We start from the raw sequence: 17,359 nt of genomic DNA on the forward strand, positions 1-17,359 counted from the left end.
TGCTCTTATCAGCCTTTCTTGATTAAACATATTTCTAAAAGTTGTATCACTTTTGGTGAGCACTTGGAAAGCATTATTCTTTGCCATTTGAAAAATATCACCGTCATCTTTCATATGTGTATTTGAATCCAAACATACAAACATGAGAACAAATTGTAACTTAAGTACTCCTTTATTCTAACATTTTAAAATCCTTTAAGATATTTTATTTCTAAGTCTTTGGGAATTTAAGTTGAAATAGTAGCTCATGTTGGTATCATTAAATTGTTAATATTTTATGTCCTTATATAAGTTAATTGTAGATTTTTATTCAATATTGTTGCATTCAGTTATCTTGAAATCACTACAAAAAGTGAAAGTGTTAGTTGCCTAGTCGTATCTTACTTTTCGGGATTCCAGGGACTGTAATCCATCAGGCTCCTCTGTCCATGGAATTCTCCAAACAAGAATACTGGAGTGGGTAGCCATTCCCTCTCCAAGGGATCTTCCTGACCCAGGAATTGAATCTGGGTCTCCTGTATTGCAGGTGGATTCTTTACTGACTGAGCCAGCTGGAAAGCCCAATGTGCATCTCTACTGTACCTGATTCTTGATTCATTCAACAAATAATTGAACATCTACTATGTGCCACTGTTTCTAGGAACATTGAGTATTACATTCAGTTAAAACTCATCAGTGGCCACAGAACTGGAAAAGGTCAGTTTTCCAATCCCCAAAAGGGGCAATGCCAAAGAATTTTCAAATTACTGCACGATTGCACTCATCTCACATTCCAGCAAAGTAATAATCAAAATTCTCGAAGCCAGGCTTCAACAGTCCATGAACCGTGAACTTCCAGAAGTTCAAGCTGAATTTTGAAAAAGCAGAGGAAAAAGAGATCAAATTGCCAACATCCGTTGGATCATAGAAAAAGCAAGAGAGTTCCAGAAAACATCTACTTCTGCTTTATTGATTACACCAAAACCTTTGACTGTGTCGATCACAACAAACAGTGTAAAATTCTTCAAGAGATGGGAATACAAGACCATAGACCATCTGACTTGTCCCCTGAGAAATCTACATGCAGGTCAAGAAGCAACAGTTAGAACTGGACATGGAAGAACAGAGTGGTTCCAAATTGGGAAACAATTATGTCAAGGCTCTGTATTGTCACCCTGCTTATTTAACTTATATTCAGAGTACATCATGCAAAATGCCAGACTGGATGAAGCACAAGCTGGAATCAATACTGCTGGGAGAAATATCAATAACCTCAGATACACCCTTATGGCAGATAGTGAAGAGGAACTAAAGACCTTCTTGATGAAGGTGAAAGAGGAGAGTGAAAAAACTGGTTTAAAACTCAACATTCAAAAAACTAAGATCATGGCATCTGGTCCTATCACTTCATGGCAAATAAATGGAGAAACATTTGGAACAGTGAGAGACTTTATTTTGGGGGGCTCCAAAATCACTGCATACGGTGAGTGCAGCCATGAAATAAAAAGACCCTTGCTCCTTGGAAGAAAAGCAATGACCAATCTATACAACATATTAAAAAGCAGAGACATTACTTTGCCAAAAAAGGTCCATCTAGTCAAAGCTATAGTTTTTCCAGTAGTCATTTATGGATGTGAGAGTGGGACTATAAAGAAGGCTGAGTGCTGAAGAATTGATGCTTTTGAACTGTGGTGTTGGAGTAGACTCTTGAGAGTCCCTTGGACTGCAAGGAGATCAAACCAGTCCATCCTAAAGAAAATCAGTCTTGAATATTCATTGGAAGGACTGATGCTGAAGCTGAAACGCCAATACTTTGGCCACCTGATGCAAAGAACTGACTCATTAGAAAAGACCCTGATGCTGGGAAAGATTGAAGGCAGGAGGATAAGGGGACGACAGAGGATGAGATGGTTGGATGGCATCTCTGGCTCGATGCACATGAGTTTGAGCAAGCTCCTGGAGCTGATGATGGACAGGGAAGCCTGGGTTGCTACAGTCCATGGGGTTGCAAAGAGTCAGACATGACTGAGTGACTGAACTGAAATGCATGTCTACTCTTTTGCCAATTTTATTGCCATTCTATGTCAGGTCATTCAGTCAATACCATTTTTTGCTTAAGTTATTTTTTCAGTTGAAGTATAGTTGATATGGGCTTTCCTGGTGGTGCTATTGGAAAAGAACCCACTTTCCAATGCAGGAGACATGAGATGTGGGTTTAATCTGTGAGTTGGGATGATCCCTTGGAGGAGGGCATAGCAACCCATTTCAGTATTCTTGCCTGGAGAATACAATACCATGGACAGAGGCCCCTGGCAACTTACTGTCCATAGGGTTGCAAAGAACTGGACACAACTGAAGCGACTTAGCACACACAAGGATAAAGTGCAAGGAGGTTAGACCTCTGGAAGGCAGGCAAGTTCATGGGAAGAGGGTAATAATAACTAGATTCATCTGACTTCTAATTAACCTTCTGGGAAAAAAGACTCATCAGGAAAATTTTCCTATCTAGACCAGTGTCCCACAGGGAAGTGTTGTGCTCAGATGTGGGAGTAACAATGGAAACAGTGCCTAATGAACAGACATGGAGAGCTGTAAAATCTCCTTGGCTGCATCCCTCAATCTGTACAACCTTGAGCTGCACAGGGCATGGTTATTGGTTTTGGAGTCCTACATCTGAATAAGGACCAATGCTTCCCTCTTTCCTTCTGACCTGCCTGAGAACAGAGCTTCAGCCTTCATCATCAACCATCCATGGAGAAACATGGATATCCACACAGGGACTTTCCTCCTGTCGTCCCCATCCAGGTGAGTGTGAGAGTTCCATAGGTACTTCAAGGAAGTTTGAGAGAGAATACAAGTGGAAAACTTTTTTCTGAGGTCACTTGAGAGCCTAATCAGCCCACACCAGGGCTGAGATATTAGCCATTGTTGTTCATTAGGTTGACTAATTAACTTATAATTCATTTATTTTATATGTTAATATTTTTGGAGATGTGTCTGATGAACTCAGCAGCACAAGAATCAGTGTTGACAATTAAGTGATGGGAATGGAAATCCAGTTGGATGAGAATGAGGAAGCAATGAGGAGCATAAAGTAGTTCCAGTAAAATCAGAGCATACTACAGGAGTTATACATTTAAGGAGAGTAAGAAAAGTGGGTTTGGAGGCATGTGAAATGAAATATCCACATTTACAAAAAGACTTTTAAAATTGGGAAGTATTTGAATACCTTCCATTTTTATTAGAACGACCCACATCTATGGAAGTATATACTGCCTTGCAACACTGTTCTTGAGACAAACATTTCACTGTATTTTTCCTCACGTTAGATATTCACAAGAAAATATTGTGCTTAGAATGAAAAGAAGGATATGAAAAGGAGTCTTACTTTGGAATTCTTAAATACCAAGAGGTAGGGAAGCAAGGGAAGAATTTGGAAGGTAGAAAGAAAAAAACAAGCAAATTCACATCTCTGTGATACCTACTAATTTAGTATGAGAAAGGAACTATGCTAAACTTTTACATATATTGACTAAATTTGCCTTCCAACTTAGGAGGATAGATACCACTATCCCCACTATTTGAGTTAGGTCATTAATGTTTACAATGGGTCTGTAGATCCACTACATTCAAACAGCTAATATATGATAACACTGAGTTCCAAAAGTCAGTTTTCTGAATCAAAAGCTTTTTATTTAAGATCATTTACAAAAGTCTGTTACCATTTATCTCTTTTTTTTTTAATTTTTATTTTTTTTCAGGTTTATTTATTTATTTTCTTTACAATATTGTATTGGTTTTGCCATACATTGACATGAATCACCATGGGTGTACATGTGTTCCCCATCCTGAACCCCCCTCTCACCTCCTTCCCCATCCCATCCCTCTGGGTCATCCCAGTGCACGAGCCTAGAGCATTTATCTTTTAAAATTCTCATCTATAATTGTGTATTGTCTATTTTCTGTTGTCAGTTGTGGGTTTATTCCCTTGGAAGTGTTAGTTGCTCGGTTGTGTCCAACTCTTTGTGACCCCATGAGATCCTATCCATGGATTTCTCCAGGCAAGAATACTGGAGTGGGTTGCCACTTCTTACTCCAGGGAATCTTCATGATTCAAGGATCAAACCTGGGTCTCCTGCATTTCAGGCAGATTCTTTACCATCTGAGCCACCAAGGAAGCCGTATTCCCTTTGCTTACTTTCTACTGTAATGCTCCTGTTGTCCTAAAATGACTACTCCTTCCTGCTTTGATAAATTGCTTTAGAATATTTTATGAGGTATTTTGAGCATCAAGGCAATACAACTGTCATTGGAAAGCTATCAGAATCAAGGAATCTTTCTCTTTTCCATGGTCTCTTAGGGACCAGCTGAATTTATTCGATTTTGCTTTGAAAATGAAAGTATTCAATACAGGTTTGTAAGGGAGACCATGGTGTAAATCCCTGATGCCATCAGACTTGTCATAGAGGATGAAATGTCTGCATAACTGAGGTATACATACTCCAAGGCCTGTATCCTAGGACAAGGCAACCACCAAGGAATGTGACCCACAGGTAGACCTTATTTTCCTCCACAGGACTTTTTCATTTCCTCAGTTTTTTGAACTACCTTTTTTTTTTTTTTTTTTAAATGCATGCATGCTTCATTAATTGCTTCAGTCATGTCCAATGCTTTGCAAGTCCATGGACTGTAGTCCACCAGGCTCCTCAGTCCATGGGATTCTCCAGGCAAAAATACTGGAGTGGGATCTTCCCAATCCAGGGATTAAACCTGTGTCTCTTGCATCTCCTGCACTTCAGGGGGATTATTTACTGCTGAACCACAGGGGAAGCCCAATACAGGGCACAAAGTAGTCACATTTAAATGGAATACAGTCCATAGGAAGTTTACCATCTAGAACTTGGGTACTATTTCTACATTTTCTTGGGCAAAAATAACATAGTGTTGATGACGTTCTTTCATCACTGCTTTCATAATTATTGTAGCCCAAAGTGAAAAGAGCCAGAGTTACAAGCCCAGTAAGAAATGATGTGTGTGTGTGTGTGTCTTGTGTGTGTGTGTGTTGTGGGGAATGAGCAGTTCTCTGGAAAGTGATTCTTAAATTATCCACTCCAAAATGTTACCCTTAAAACACAGACACAATAATGTCAACCAGAAGATGCAAAAAAAGGAATCAATTCATTTTAATTCATAGGAATCAAAACAAATGTAAAAATGTGAAAGTAACAACATGTGGATGAAGGACTTCTTGTGTCTTGAAGGTTCAGCTGTACCGGGAAAACCTTGTTCCTTAGCATCCTCTGATACCATTTCTCCTCACACTCACTGTTGTTTGTTCTCCTTGACACTTTTGCTGCTTTTTAAGTCTTGAATATTTGAAACAAGCCCTGCCCTCAGGTACTTTGCAGACTCTTTTCTCAATAGGGCACACTGGTCCCCCAGGTAAACTGATGTCTCTGCTTTGTCTTGCTTCAGGTCTCTGTTCAAATGTTTCTGGTTGTTGTTGTTGTTGTTTCTGCATATCTTCCTGAACTCTCAGTAAAATGTAACATACATGCATGGTAATTTATACCTGCCTTTCCCCCCTCCATATCATCTGTCACCACATGAGATGACATATATATATATATATATATTTTCATTTGCTATCTCATATTCTTTCTTCATCATCGCATTGTTTGAAGTTTTGTTCTCAGCATCTCACACATTTAGCCTAGAAGATGGTTGATACTCAACATGAATTTCTAGAATATATGAAAGACATTTGCTTTAAAACTAATCATGACCTCTTGGGGAAAAGGTTGAGTGTTAGGAATTTCTAATCACAGATGACACAGTAGATTACTTAAAGATGATTAAATATTGTAATTCATAGCATTTTACTGTGTTAATGTGCACACATGTAGAAATTAATCATGCTATATTTTTCTTTGCTAGTAGTTATCACCACCACGTGGTACAAGGAAATGATACAGGAATGGCACAGTTTATTCTTCTGGGATTATCAGAGAAACTAGAACTGCAGCCTCTCATATTTGGACTTTTCCTCTCCACGTTCCTGATCACTATGTTTGGGAATCTGCTCATCATTCTTGCCACCGTCTCAGACTCCCACCTGCACACCCCCATGTACTTCTTCCTCTCCAACCTGTCCTTTGTAGACATCTGTTCCATCTCCACCACCATCCCAAAGATGCTGGTGAACATACAGACACAGAGCAAAGCCATTTCCTATGGAGGCTGCATCACCCAGATGCATTTTCACATACTATTCGTAGAGCTGGAGAACTTAATTCTAACTGTCATGTCCTATGACCACTTCATAGCCATCTGTGACCCCCTGCATTACACAGTCATCATGAGCCCTATTCTCTGTGGACTGATGGTGCTCCTGTCCTGGATGATGAGTGTCCTGAATTCCTTGGTACAAAGCTTACTGGTACTGAGACTGTATTTCTGTACAGTCTTGGAAATCCCCCACTTTTTCTGTGACTTGAAAGAAGTACTCCGACTTGCCTGTTCTGGCATCGTTCTTAATAATGGTGTGATATATTTTGCAGTTGGGCTCTTTGGTGCTGTCCCTCTGGCTGGTATATGTTACTCATACTCTAGGATAGTTTCCTCTATATGTAGAATCTCATCAGCTGAGGGGAAGTATAAAGCATTTTCCACCTGTGCATCTCACCTCTCTGTTGTTTCCTTATTTTATTGTACGGGTTTAGGATTGTATCTTAGCTCTACTGCAACCCACAGCTCACACTCAAGTGCAATAGCCTCGGTGATGTACATTGTGGTCACCCCCATGCTGAACCCTTTCATCTACAGTCTGAGAAATAAAGACATAAAGAGGGCTCTGAGAAGATTCTTTGGAGTGGCAGCTATGAAAGGGCCATTTGTTCTGGGGTTGAGGAAGTGCTGATAATTGCAGTGCTCAAAGCATTAGAGTCAGAAATTGTGATTCTTGATCAGATTGTGGAAAGAGCACTTGTTCCTTTTATGTATTGCCTGGTTTTTTGCACTCTTTGATATAAGTAACTTGATTAAGCTTTCTTAATAGGTGATGCATGGACAATTTTCCATTTTTTCTATTTTTCTACTTTCCCTAAATTTTTACCAAACATGGGTAAGAAATATTTGGAAACTTCCATTTCTTTGGTAGGAAAAATTGGATTTATTAAGGCCTTTGTCTTAAGAAACATCCATCTTCTCAAGTATTTTTTAAAAAAATCTTCTTTATTCATGAGGAAAAAACGCCTTTGGCAGCCAAAGTAACTTATAGAATTCAACTGCAGAGTAAAGTCCGAAACCAATGTTTTTATTTTGGCTCTGTAATTTTTCTGTATCACCAGTTTAACTGTCCTTCCTGATAATATCGACTTTATTCATGCTACTGAGTTTTAGAACTGGTCTTTTGGTGTCATACAATTATTCAGCCTGTGTCCCCAATATCTACCACGTGTTGCTGCTATTGTTGTTTAGTCGCTAAATCGTGTTTGCCTCTTTTGCAATCCCATGAACTGTAGCCTGTCGGGCTTCTCTGTCCATGGGATTTTCCAGGCAAGAATACTGGAGTATCCTTCTTGAGCCTCCCTCCCACACCATACTACTCCTCTAGGTTGTCACAGAGCATCAAGTTGAGCTCCCTGTGTTATTCTTTTTTGGCTAAAAAAAAAATTCTGTGCTGTCTACAATTATGGCATATATATTTAATTATGGCATGTATAATTATGACATATATATCTCTATTGCATGTAAGTTAAATAAGTTAAATAAGACAATATACAGCCTTGATGTGCTCCTTCCCCAATTTGGAACCAACCCGTTGTTCTGTTGCTTCTTGACATGCATAATGGTTTCTCAGGAGGCTAGTAAAGTGGTCTGGTGTTCCCGTATTTTTAAGAGTTTTCCACAGTTTGTTGCCATTCACACAGTCAAAGGCTTTAGTGTAGTCAACAGAGCAGAAGTAGATGTTTTTCTGGAACTCTCTTGCTTTCTCTATGATCCAACGGATGTTGGCAATTTGACGTCTAGTTCCTCTACTTTTTCCAAATCCAGCTTGTGCATCTGGAAGTTTTCAGTTCATGCACTGTTAAAGCATACCTTGGAGGATTTTGAGCATTATTGTGCTGGCATGTGAAATGAGAACAAATGTGTGGCAGTTTGAACATTCTTTGGCATTGCCTTTCTTTGGTATTGAAATGAAAACTGACCTTTTCCAGTCCTGTGGCCACTGCTGAGTTTTCAAATTTTGCTGGCATATTGAGTGCAGCACTATTGCAGCATCATCTTTTAGGATTTGAAATAGCTCAGCTGGAATCCCATCACCTCCACTAGCTTTGTTTACAGGGATGCTTCCTAAGATTCACTTGACTTCACACTCCAAGATGTCTGTCTCTAGGTTAGTGGTAACACCACTGTGGTTATCCAGATCATTAAGATCTTTTTTGTATAGTCTTTTTGTGTATTCTTGCCACCTCTTCTTAATATTTTCTGCTTTTGTTAGGTCCATAGCATTTCTTTCTTTTTTTGTACCCATCTTTGCATGAAATGTTCCCTTGTAATCTCTAATTATTTTTTAAGAGATTTCTAGTCTTTCCCATTCTGTTGTTTTCCTCTATTTCTTTGCATTGTTCATTTAGGAAGACTTTCTTATCTCTCCTTGTTGAACTTGCATTCAAATGGGTGTATCTTTCCATTTTTCCTTGCCTTTTGCTTCTCTGGGAAAAGGCAAAAAGATATGACAGTGAAAGATAAACTCCCAAGGTTGGTAGGTGCCCAATATGCTACTGGAGAAGAAGGGAGAAATAGCTCCAGAAGGAATGAAGAAGCTGAGCCAAAGTGGAAACAGCACCCAGTTGCATATGTGTTTGGTGGTGAAAGTAAAGTCTGATGCTATAAAGAAAAATATTGCATCAGTTCAGTTCAGACGCTCAGTCCTGTCTTACTCTTTGTGACCCCGTGAATCGCAGCACGCCAGGCCTCCGTGTCCATCACCATCTCCTGGAGTTCACTCAGACTCACATCCATCGAATCCGTGATGCCATCCAGCCATCTCATCCTCTGTCATCTCCTTTTCATCCTGCCCCCAATCCCTCCAAGCCTCAGAATCTTTTCCAAAGAGTCAACTCTTCGCATGAGGTGGCTAAGGTACTGGAGTTTCAGCTTTAGCATCATTCCTTCCAAAGAACACCCAGGGCTGACCTCCTTCAGAATGGACTTGTTGGATCTCCTTGCAGTCCAATGGACTCTCAAGAGTCTTCTCCAACACCACAGTTCAAACCAATACAATATTGTAAAGTAAAAAATAACAATAATAAAAAATTAACTAATTAATTAATTTTAAAAAAGGATCAATTCGTCAGCACTCAGCTTTCGTCACAGTCCAACTTTCACATCCATACATGACCACTGGAAAAACCATAGCCTTGACTAGATGAACCTTTGTTGGCAAAGTAATGTCTTTGCTTTTGAATATGCTATCTAGGTTGGTCATAACTTTCCTTCCAAGGAGAAGCATCTTTTAATTTCATGGCTGCAGTCACCATCTGCAGTGATTTTGGAGACCCCGAAAATAAAGTCTGACAGTTTCCACTGTTTCCCCATCTATTTCCCATGAAGTGATGGCACCAGATGCCACCATCTTAGTTTTCTGAATGTAGAGCTTTAAGCCAACCTTTTCACTCTCCTCTTTCACTTTCATCAAGAGGCTCTTTAGTTCTTCACTTTCTGCCATACGGGTGGTGTCATCTGCATATCTGAGGTTATTGATCTTTCTCCCGGCAATCTCGATTCCAGCTTGTGCTTTTTCCAGCCCAGCGTTTCTCATGATGCACTCTGCATATAAGTTAAATACGCAGGGTGACAATATACAGCCTTGAAGTACTCCTTTTCCTATTTGGAACCAGTCTTTTATTCCATGTCCAGTTCTAACTGTTGCTTCCTGACCTGCATATAGGTTTCACAAGAGGCAGGTCAGGTGGTCTGCTAGTCCCATCTCTTTCAGAATTTTCCACTGTTTATTGTGATTCACACAGTCAAAGGCTTTGGCATAGTCAAAAACACAGAAATAGATGTTTTTCTAGAACTCTCTTGCTTTTTCGATGATCCAGCAGATGTTGGCAATTTGATCTCTGGTTCCTCTGCCTTTTCTAAAACCAGCTTGAACATCAGGAAGTTCATGAGTCACGTATTGCTGAAGCCTGGCTTGGAGAATTTTGAGCATTACTTTACTACCGTGTGAGATGAGTTCAATTGTGCAGTAGTTTCAGCATTCTTTGGCATTGCCTTCCTTTGGGATTGGAATGAAAACTGATCTTTTCCAGTCCTGTGGCCACTGCTGAGTTTTCCAAATTTGCTGGCATATTGAATGCAGCACTTTCACAACATCATCTTTCAGGATTTGAAATAGCTCAACTGGAATTCCATCACCTCCACTAGCTTCGTTCGTAGTGATGCTTTCTAAGGCTCACTGGACTTCATATTCCAGGATGTCTGGCTCTAGATGAGTGATCACACCATCATGATTATCTGTGTCATGAAGATCTTTTTTGTACAGTTCTTCTGTGTATTCTTGCCACCTCTTCTTAATATCTTCTGCTTCTGTTAGGTCCATACCATTTCTGTCCTTTATTGAGCCCATCTTTGCAAGAAATGTTCCCTTGGTATCTCTAATTTTCTGGAAGAGATCTCTAGTCTTTCCCATTCTGCTGTTTTCCTCTATTTGTTTGCATTGATCACTGAAGAAGGCTTTCTTATCTCTTCTTGCTATTCTTTGGAACTCTGCATTCAGATGCTTATATCTTTCCTTTTCTTCTTTGCTTTTCGCTTTTCTTCTTTTCACAGCTATTTTTAAAGCCTCCCCAGACAGCCATTTTGCTTTGTTGCATTTCTTTTCCATGGGGACGGTCTTGATCCCTGTCTCCTGGTCAATGTCTTGAACCTCCATCCATAGTTCATCAGCACTGTATCTATCAGATCTAGTCCTTTAAATCTATTTCTCACTTCCACTATTTAATCATAAGGAATTTGATTTAGATCATACCTGAAAGGTCTAATGGTTTTCCCTACTTTCTTCAATTTAAGTCTGAATTTGGCAATAAGGAGCTCATGATCTGAGCCACAGTCAGCTCCCGGTCTTGTTTTCACTGACTGTATAGAGCTTCTCCATCTTTGGCTGCAAAGAGTACAATCAGTCTGATTTCAGTATTGACCATCTGGTGATATCCATGTGTAGATGGACATCTTCTTCTCTTGTGTTGTTGGAAGAGGGTGTTTGCTATGACCAGTGTGTTCTCTTGGCAAAACTGTATTAGCCTTTGCCCTGCTTCATTCCATATTCCAGGGCCAAATTTGCCTGTTACTCCAGGTGTTTCTTGACTTCCTACTTTTGCATTCCAGTCCCCTATAATGAAGACATCTTTTTGGGGTGTTATTTCTAAAAGGTCTTGTAGGTCTTCATAGAACAGTTCAACTTCAGCTTCTTCAGCATTACTGGTTGGGGCATAGCCTTGGATTACTGTCATATTGAATGGTTTGCCTTGGAAAGAACAGAGATCATTCTGTCATTTTTGAGATTGCATCCAAGTACTGCATTTTGGACTCTTTTGTTAACCATGATGGCTACTCCATTTCTTCTGAGAGATTCCTGCCTGCAGTAGTAGATATAATGGTCATCTGAGTTTAATTCACCCATTCCAGTCTATTTTAGTTCACTGATTCCTAGAATGTTGACGTTCACTCTTGCCATCTCCTGTTTGACCCCTTCCAATTTGCCTTGATTCATGGACCTAACATTCCAGGTTCCTATGCAATATTGCTCTTTACAGCATCAGACCTTGCTTCTATCACCAGTCACATCCACAGCTGGGTATTGTTTTTGCTTTGGCTCCATCCCTTCATTCTTTCTGGAGTTATTTCTCCACTGATCTCCAGTATCATATTGGGCACCTACTCACCTAGGGAGTTCCTCTTTCAGTATATCATTTTGCCTTTTCATACTGTTCATGGGGCTCTCAAGGCAAGAACACTGAAGTGGTTTGCCATTCCCTTCTCCAGTGGACCACATTCTGTCAGACCTCTCGACCATGACCCGCCCGTCTTAGGTGGCCCCACATGGCATCCCTTAGTTTCATTGAGTTCGACAAGGCTGTGGTCCTAGTGTGATTAGATTGACTAGTTTTCTGTGATTATGGTTTCATTGTGTCTGTAATGATGTCCTCTTGCAACACCTACCGTCTTATTTCGGTTTCTTTTACCTTGGACGTGGGGTATCTCTTCTTGGCTGTTCCAGCAAAGTGCAGCTGCTGCTCCTTACCTTGAACGAGGGGTATCTCCTCACCTCCGCCCCTCCTGACCTTGAACGTGGAGTAGCTCCTCTAGGCCCTCCTGAGCCCGTGGAGCCACCGCTCATGGACATGGGGTTGCTCCTCTCAGCCACCGCCCCTCACCTTGGGCGTGGGGTAGCTCCTCTTGGCCACTGCCCCTCAGGCATGGGGTCCTCCCGGCTTCTGCCTTTTACCTTGGACACGGGGTAGCTCCTCTTGGCCGCTGCCCCTGACCTCGGACACAGGGTAGCTCCTCTCGGCTGCCTCCCCTGACCTCTGATGTGGGGTAGCTCCTCTCAGCCATGCTTATGTGCCATCACAGCCACCCACACTTATTCCTAGTGCAATATTGCATAGGAGCCTGTAATGTTAGGTCCATGAATCAAAGTAAATTGGAAGTGATTAAACAGGAGATGACAAGAGTGAACATCAACATTTTAGGGATCAGTGAACTAATATGAATGGGAATGGGTGAATTTAATTCAGATGACCATTATATCTACTACTGTGGCAAACAGATGGGGAAACAATGGAATCAGTGAGAAACTTTATTTTGAGGGGCTCCAAAATCACTGAAGATGGTGACTGCATCCATGAAATTAAAAGATACTTGCTCCTTGGAAGAAAATTATGACAATCCTAGGCAGAATATTAAAAAGCAGAGACATTACTTTGCCGACAAAGGTCCATCTAGTCAAAGCTATGGTTTTTCCAGTAGTCATGTATGGTTGTGAGTTGGACTACACAGAAAGCTGGGCTCTGAAGAATTGATACTTTTGAACTATGGTGTTAGAGAAGACTCTTGAGAGTCCTTGGACTGCAATGAGATTCAACCAGTCCATCCTAAAGGAAATCAATCCAGAATAATCATTGGAAGGACTGATGCTGAAGCTGAAACTCCAATTCTTTGGCCGCCTGATGAGAAGAACTGACTATTGGAAAAGACCCTGATGGTGGGAAAGATTGAAGGCAAGAGGAAAAGGGGACGACAGAGGATGAGATGGTTGGATGGCATCACTCACTCAATGGACATGAGTTTGAGTAAGCTCTGGGAGTTGGTGATGGACAGGGAAGCTTGGCATACTGCAGTCCATGTGGTCCCAAAGAATAGTACACAACTGAGCGACTGAACGGACAGTGGGCAAGAATCCTTTAAAAGCAATGGAGTAGCCCTTATAGTGAACAAAGAGTCTGAAATGCAGTATTTGGGTACAATCTCAAAACGGCACAATGATCTCTGTTCATTTTCAAGGCAAACCATTCAGTATCAGAGTAACCCAAGTCTAAGCCCCACCCACTAATGCCGAAGAAACTGAAGTTGAATGATTCTATGAAGACACTCAAGACTTTCTAGAAATAACATCAAAAAAAGATGTCCTTCTCATCATAGGGAACTGGAATGCAAAAGTAGATAATCAAGAGATACCTGGAGTAACAGATAAGTTTGACCCTGGAGTACAAAATGAAGCAGAGCAAAGGATAACAGAGTTTTGCCAAGAGAATTCACTGGTCACAGCAACACCCTCTTCCAACAACACAAGAGATTACTCTACACATGGACATCACCAGATGGTCAATACTGAAATCAGATTGATTACATTCTTTGCAACTGAAGATGAAGAAGCTCTATATAATCAGCAAAACAACTTTGGGAGCTGACTGTGTCTTAGATCATGAACTCCTTATTGACAAATTCAGACAACTGGAAGAAAGTAGGGAAACCTACCAGGCCATTAAGGTAAGACCTAAATCAAGTCCCTTACAATTATAAAGTGGTGAATGTGACAAATACTCAAGGAATTAAATCTGCTAGACAGAGTGCCCAAAGAACTATGGACTGAGGTGCATAACATTATACAGGAGGCAGTGATCAAAACCATCCCCAAGAAAAAGAAATGCAAAAAGACAAAATGGTTGTCTGAGGAGGCCTTACAAATAGCTGAGGTTTTTATACTTATTTAAATACAAGACAGAAAATGGTCACACTTTAATGAAGCACCAAGTTCACATGTCCCAGGCAGGCTCACCAACTGGACTATGAATGTTATTTCTTTACTCTTTAGGATAAAGATAATTTGATCGACAGCTTTATTTCTAGAGGTGTTTTTTTTTTCCTTCTTCTTAATTTTGGTGGTTAGGAATGAGAAGGTGCTACCTTGGTGGCTTAGACAGTAAAGACTTTGCCTGCAATGCAGGAGACCTGGGTTTGATCCCTGGGTTGGGAAGATCCACTGGAGAAGGCAGTGGCAGCACATACCAGTATTCTTCCTGGAGAATCCCATGGACAGAGGAGCCTGGTGGGTTACAGCCCATGGGGTCACAAAGAGTTGGACACAGCTGAGTGTCTAACACTTTCACTTTCTTTCAGGGATGAGAAGAGCCTGGGTGTATTGTGCCCCTAACAGGACAAAATATGCTCTGTGTTGTGTGTGTCTTGTGGCTGATGCACAGTTCTGAGTGTTGACTACTTGAACCCATATACAGTAAAGTGACTGGTAAAAGACAGAAACCAGAATGTTAACCAACATATGAAGATAAGGAGAAGCCCTGTGACTAGGATCCTTGCCTTGAAATCAAAATTAATGTTGAGCAAAGAAAAGAATTTGACAAAGGGACTCCTTGTGCCCTGAAGTTCCAGTTGTGGTAAGGAGTCCACTCTCTGACACTATCTGTCATCACTCTCCCTGTGCTCTTTGCTCACCACACTGGAAATATATTGAGCCTGGAATGTCTGAAATGAGAACCTTCTTCAGATCCTTCGCACTGACTCTTTTCCCTGCAGGGCACACACTTCCCCAGATAACTCTTTGTTTGCCAACTTTTTTTCCTTAAGGTTTATATACAAATATACCCTAGTTTTTCAGTCTTCCTGAACTTCCAATGAAAATAACAAAACCACCCACTCTCTCTTATGTTTACTTTTGCTTGACATACAACTGTAATTACAGCATTTTCAACATTTTACTGATGTCCATTTATATAAAAATTAATCATAGTATTTTAAAATTTTAGTCTTTACCACCACACATGAAACCAGGCAATGATACTCAATTTTCAGGATTTCTCCTTCTGGGATTATCAAAGGAACCAGAACTGCAGCCCGTCATATTTGGGCTTTTCCTCTCCATGTACCTGATCACTGTGCTTGGAAACCTGCTTATCATTCTGGCTGTCAGCTCAGACTCTAACCTCCACATACTCATGTGCTTCTTCCTCTCCAATCTGTCCTTTGTAGACATATGTTTCACCTCCACCACCATTCCAAAGATGCTGTGGAACATCCAGACCCAGAGCAAAGGTATCACCTATGAAGGCTACATCACCCAGATGTATTTTTCCATACTCTTTGGACAAATTTCTACTGGCTTTGATGGCCTATGTCCACTTCTTCACCATCTGTCACCCCCTGCGCTACAATATCATCCTGAGTCCCCAGCTCTGGGGACTGCTGATGCTGGTGTCCTGGATCTCGAGTGCCCTAAATTCCTTGTCATAAAGCTTAATGATGTTGTGATTGTCCTCTGTACAGACATGGAAATACCCCACTTTTTCTGTGATCTAAATCAGATGTTCAAACTTGTCTGTTCTGACACTTTTCTTAAAGATGCTGTGTTTTATTTTTCAACTGGGTGCTGGCTGTGGACCCCTTGCTGGTATCCTTTACTCTTATTCTTCTATATGTAGAATCTCATCAGCTCAGGGGAAGAATAAAACATTTTCCACCGGTGCTTCTCACCTCTCAGTTGTCTTCTTGCTTTATTCTTCTGTCCTAGGAGTGTACCTTAGCTCTGCTGCTATACAGCTCACCCTCAAGTGCAATAGCCTCAGTGACGTACACTGTGGTCACGCCCATGCTGAATCCCTTCATCTACAGTCTGAGGAATGAAGACATTAATGGGAGCTCTGAAGAGATTATATGGGATGGCAGGTATAAAAGGACCAATCATTCTGGAGGTGAAGAAGTGTCCTTGATTGCATGACTCAAAACTTCAGAACACAAAATTGTGATTCTTTGAGCACTGTGGAATATAATTTGTTACCAATTATTTCCTGGGATTTCTATTTCTTTGAATTCAACCTTTGCATACAGTTTCAACAATTCAATTTATTAATCTTTCTGCTCTGTCTGGATACAGACAGCTTTTCTTTGGGGCCATTTTCATATATTCCCAAAGTTTTCTGTACTTGGTATAAGATATATTTGTAAATTAACATATATTTCATGGAGAGACTTAGATTTTTAAAAAAATATTTTCTTCTCAAAAGACTTATACTGTCCCACACAATTGTCCTTAGTTTCCATGAAAGAGCTATCATGAGTTGTTATACTGATATGAATAAAACTATACTTGGCATCTAAGATCATTTATGCAATGCCTTTGTAGGGGGAAAGATGAAACCACAGTTTCACTTTGGTATTGTCACTCTGCTTTACATTATTATTTTAACTGCTCTTCCTGGTAATGTGAACTGTCTCATGAACCCAATTTCAGTATCTATCTACTGATATGATGCTGTTGCCTAAGAATGCCTGGGGGGCGTTGCCCAGGCCCATAATGTTTGTGATTTTGATCTGAACAAATGTTTTGACTAAACCAGCCCTTATGTTGTTGTTGTTTTAAATGAAACATAACTGATATTACCTTATGTTAGTTTCCAGTGTACAACATAATGGTTTGATCATTTGTGTATATCACAAACTAATCACCACAATAAATCAAGTTAGCTTTCATCATGATGTTGTTGTTTTCATTTGCTAAGTCGTGTATGACTTTGTGGTGACATGGACTATATAGCACACCAGGTTTCTCTGTTCTCCACATCCCAGAATTTGCTCAGATTCATGTCTATTGAGCTGGTGGTGCTACCTAAACATTTCATCCTCTACAACTTCCTTCTCCTTTTGCCTTCAATCTTTCCCAGCATCAGGGTCTTTCCCAGTGAATCAGCTCTTCACATCAGGTGGCCAAGGTATTGAAGCTTCAGCTTCAGCAACAGTCCTTCCAGTGAATATTCAGGATTGATTTCCTGTAAGATTGACTGGTTTGTTCTTCTTG

The 17,359-nt window shown here is 40.5% G+C and overlaps 1 protein-coding gene and 1 pseudogene across 1 annotated transcript; both read left to right on the top strand.

The window, feature by feature from the left end:
• The first annotated feature begins 5,869 nt into the window (after positions 1-5,869).
• LOC147368273 (olfactory receptor 7A17-like) lies at positions 5,870-6,898 on the top strand. Its single transcript, XM_086413442.1, has one exon. The coding sequence runs from the start codon at positions 5,870-5,872 to the stop codon at positions 6,896-6,898; it is 1,029 nt and encodes a 342-aa protein (XP_086269568.1).
• An 8,431-nt stretch (positions 6,899-15,329) lies between these two features.
• Positions 15,330-16,282, top strand: LOC147368274 (olfactory receptor 7A17-like; annotated as a pseudogene).
• Positions 16,283-17,359: the final 1,077 nt, after the last annotated feature.

Source organism: Bos grunniens, chromosome 7, assembly GCF_055505025.1.
Source record: "Bos grunniens cultivar Pamir isolate PY7600 chromosome 7, Bosgru_T2T1.0, whole genome shotgun sequence".
NCBI lineage: Eukaryota > Metazoa > Chordata > Mammalia > Artiodactyla > Bovidae > Bos > Bos grunniens.

Coding starts and splice junctions, on each gene's coding strand:
- LOC147368273 (XM_086413442.1), top strand. CDS start 5,870: ATGTGCACACATGTAGAAATTAATCATGCTATATTTTTCTTTGCTAGT.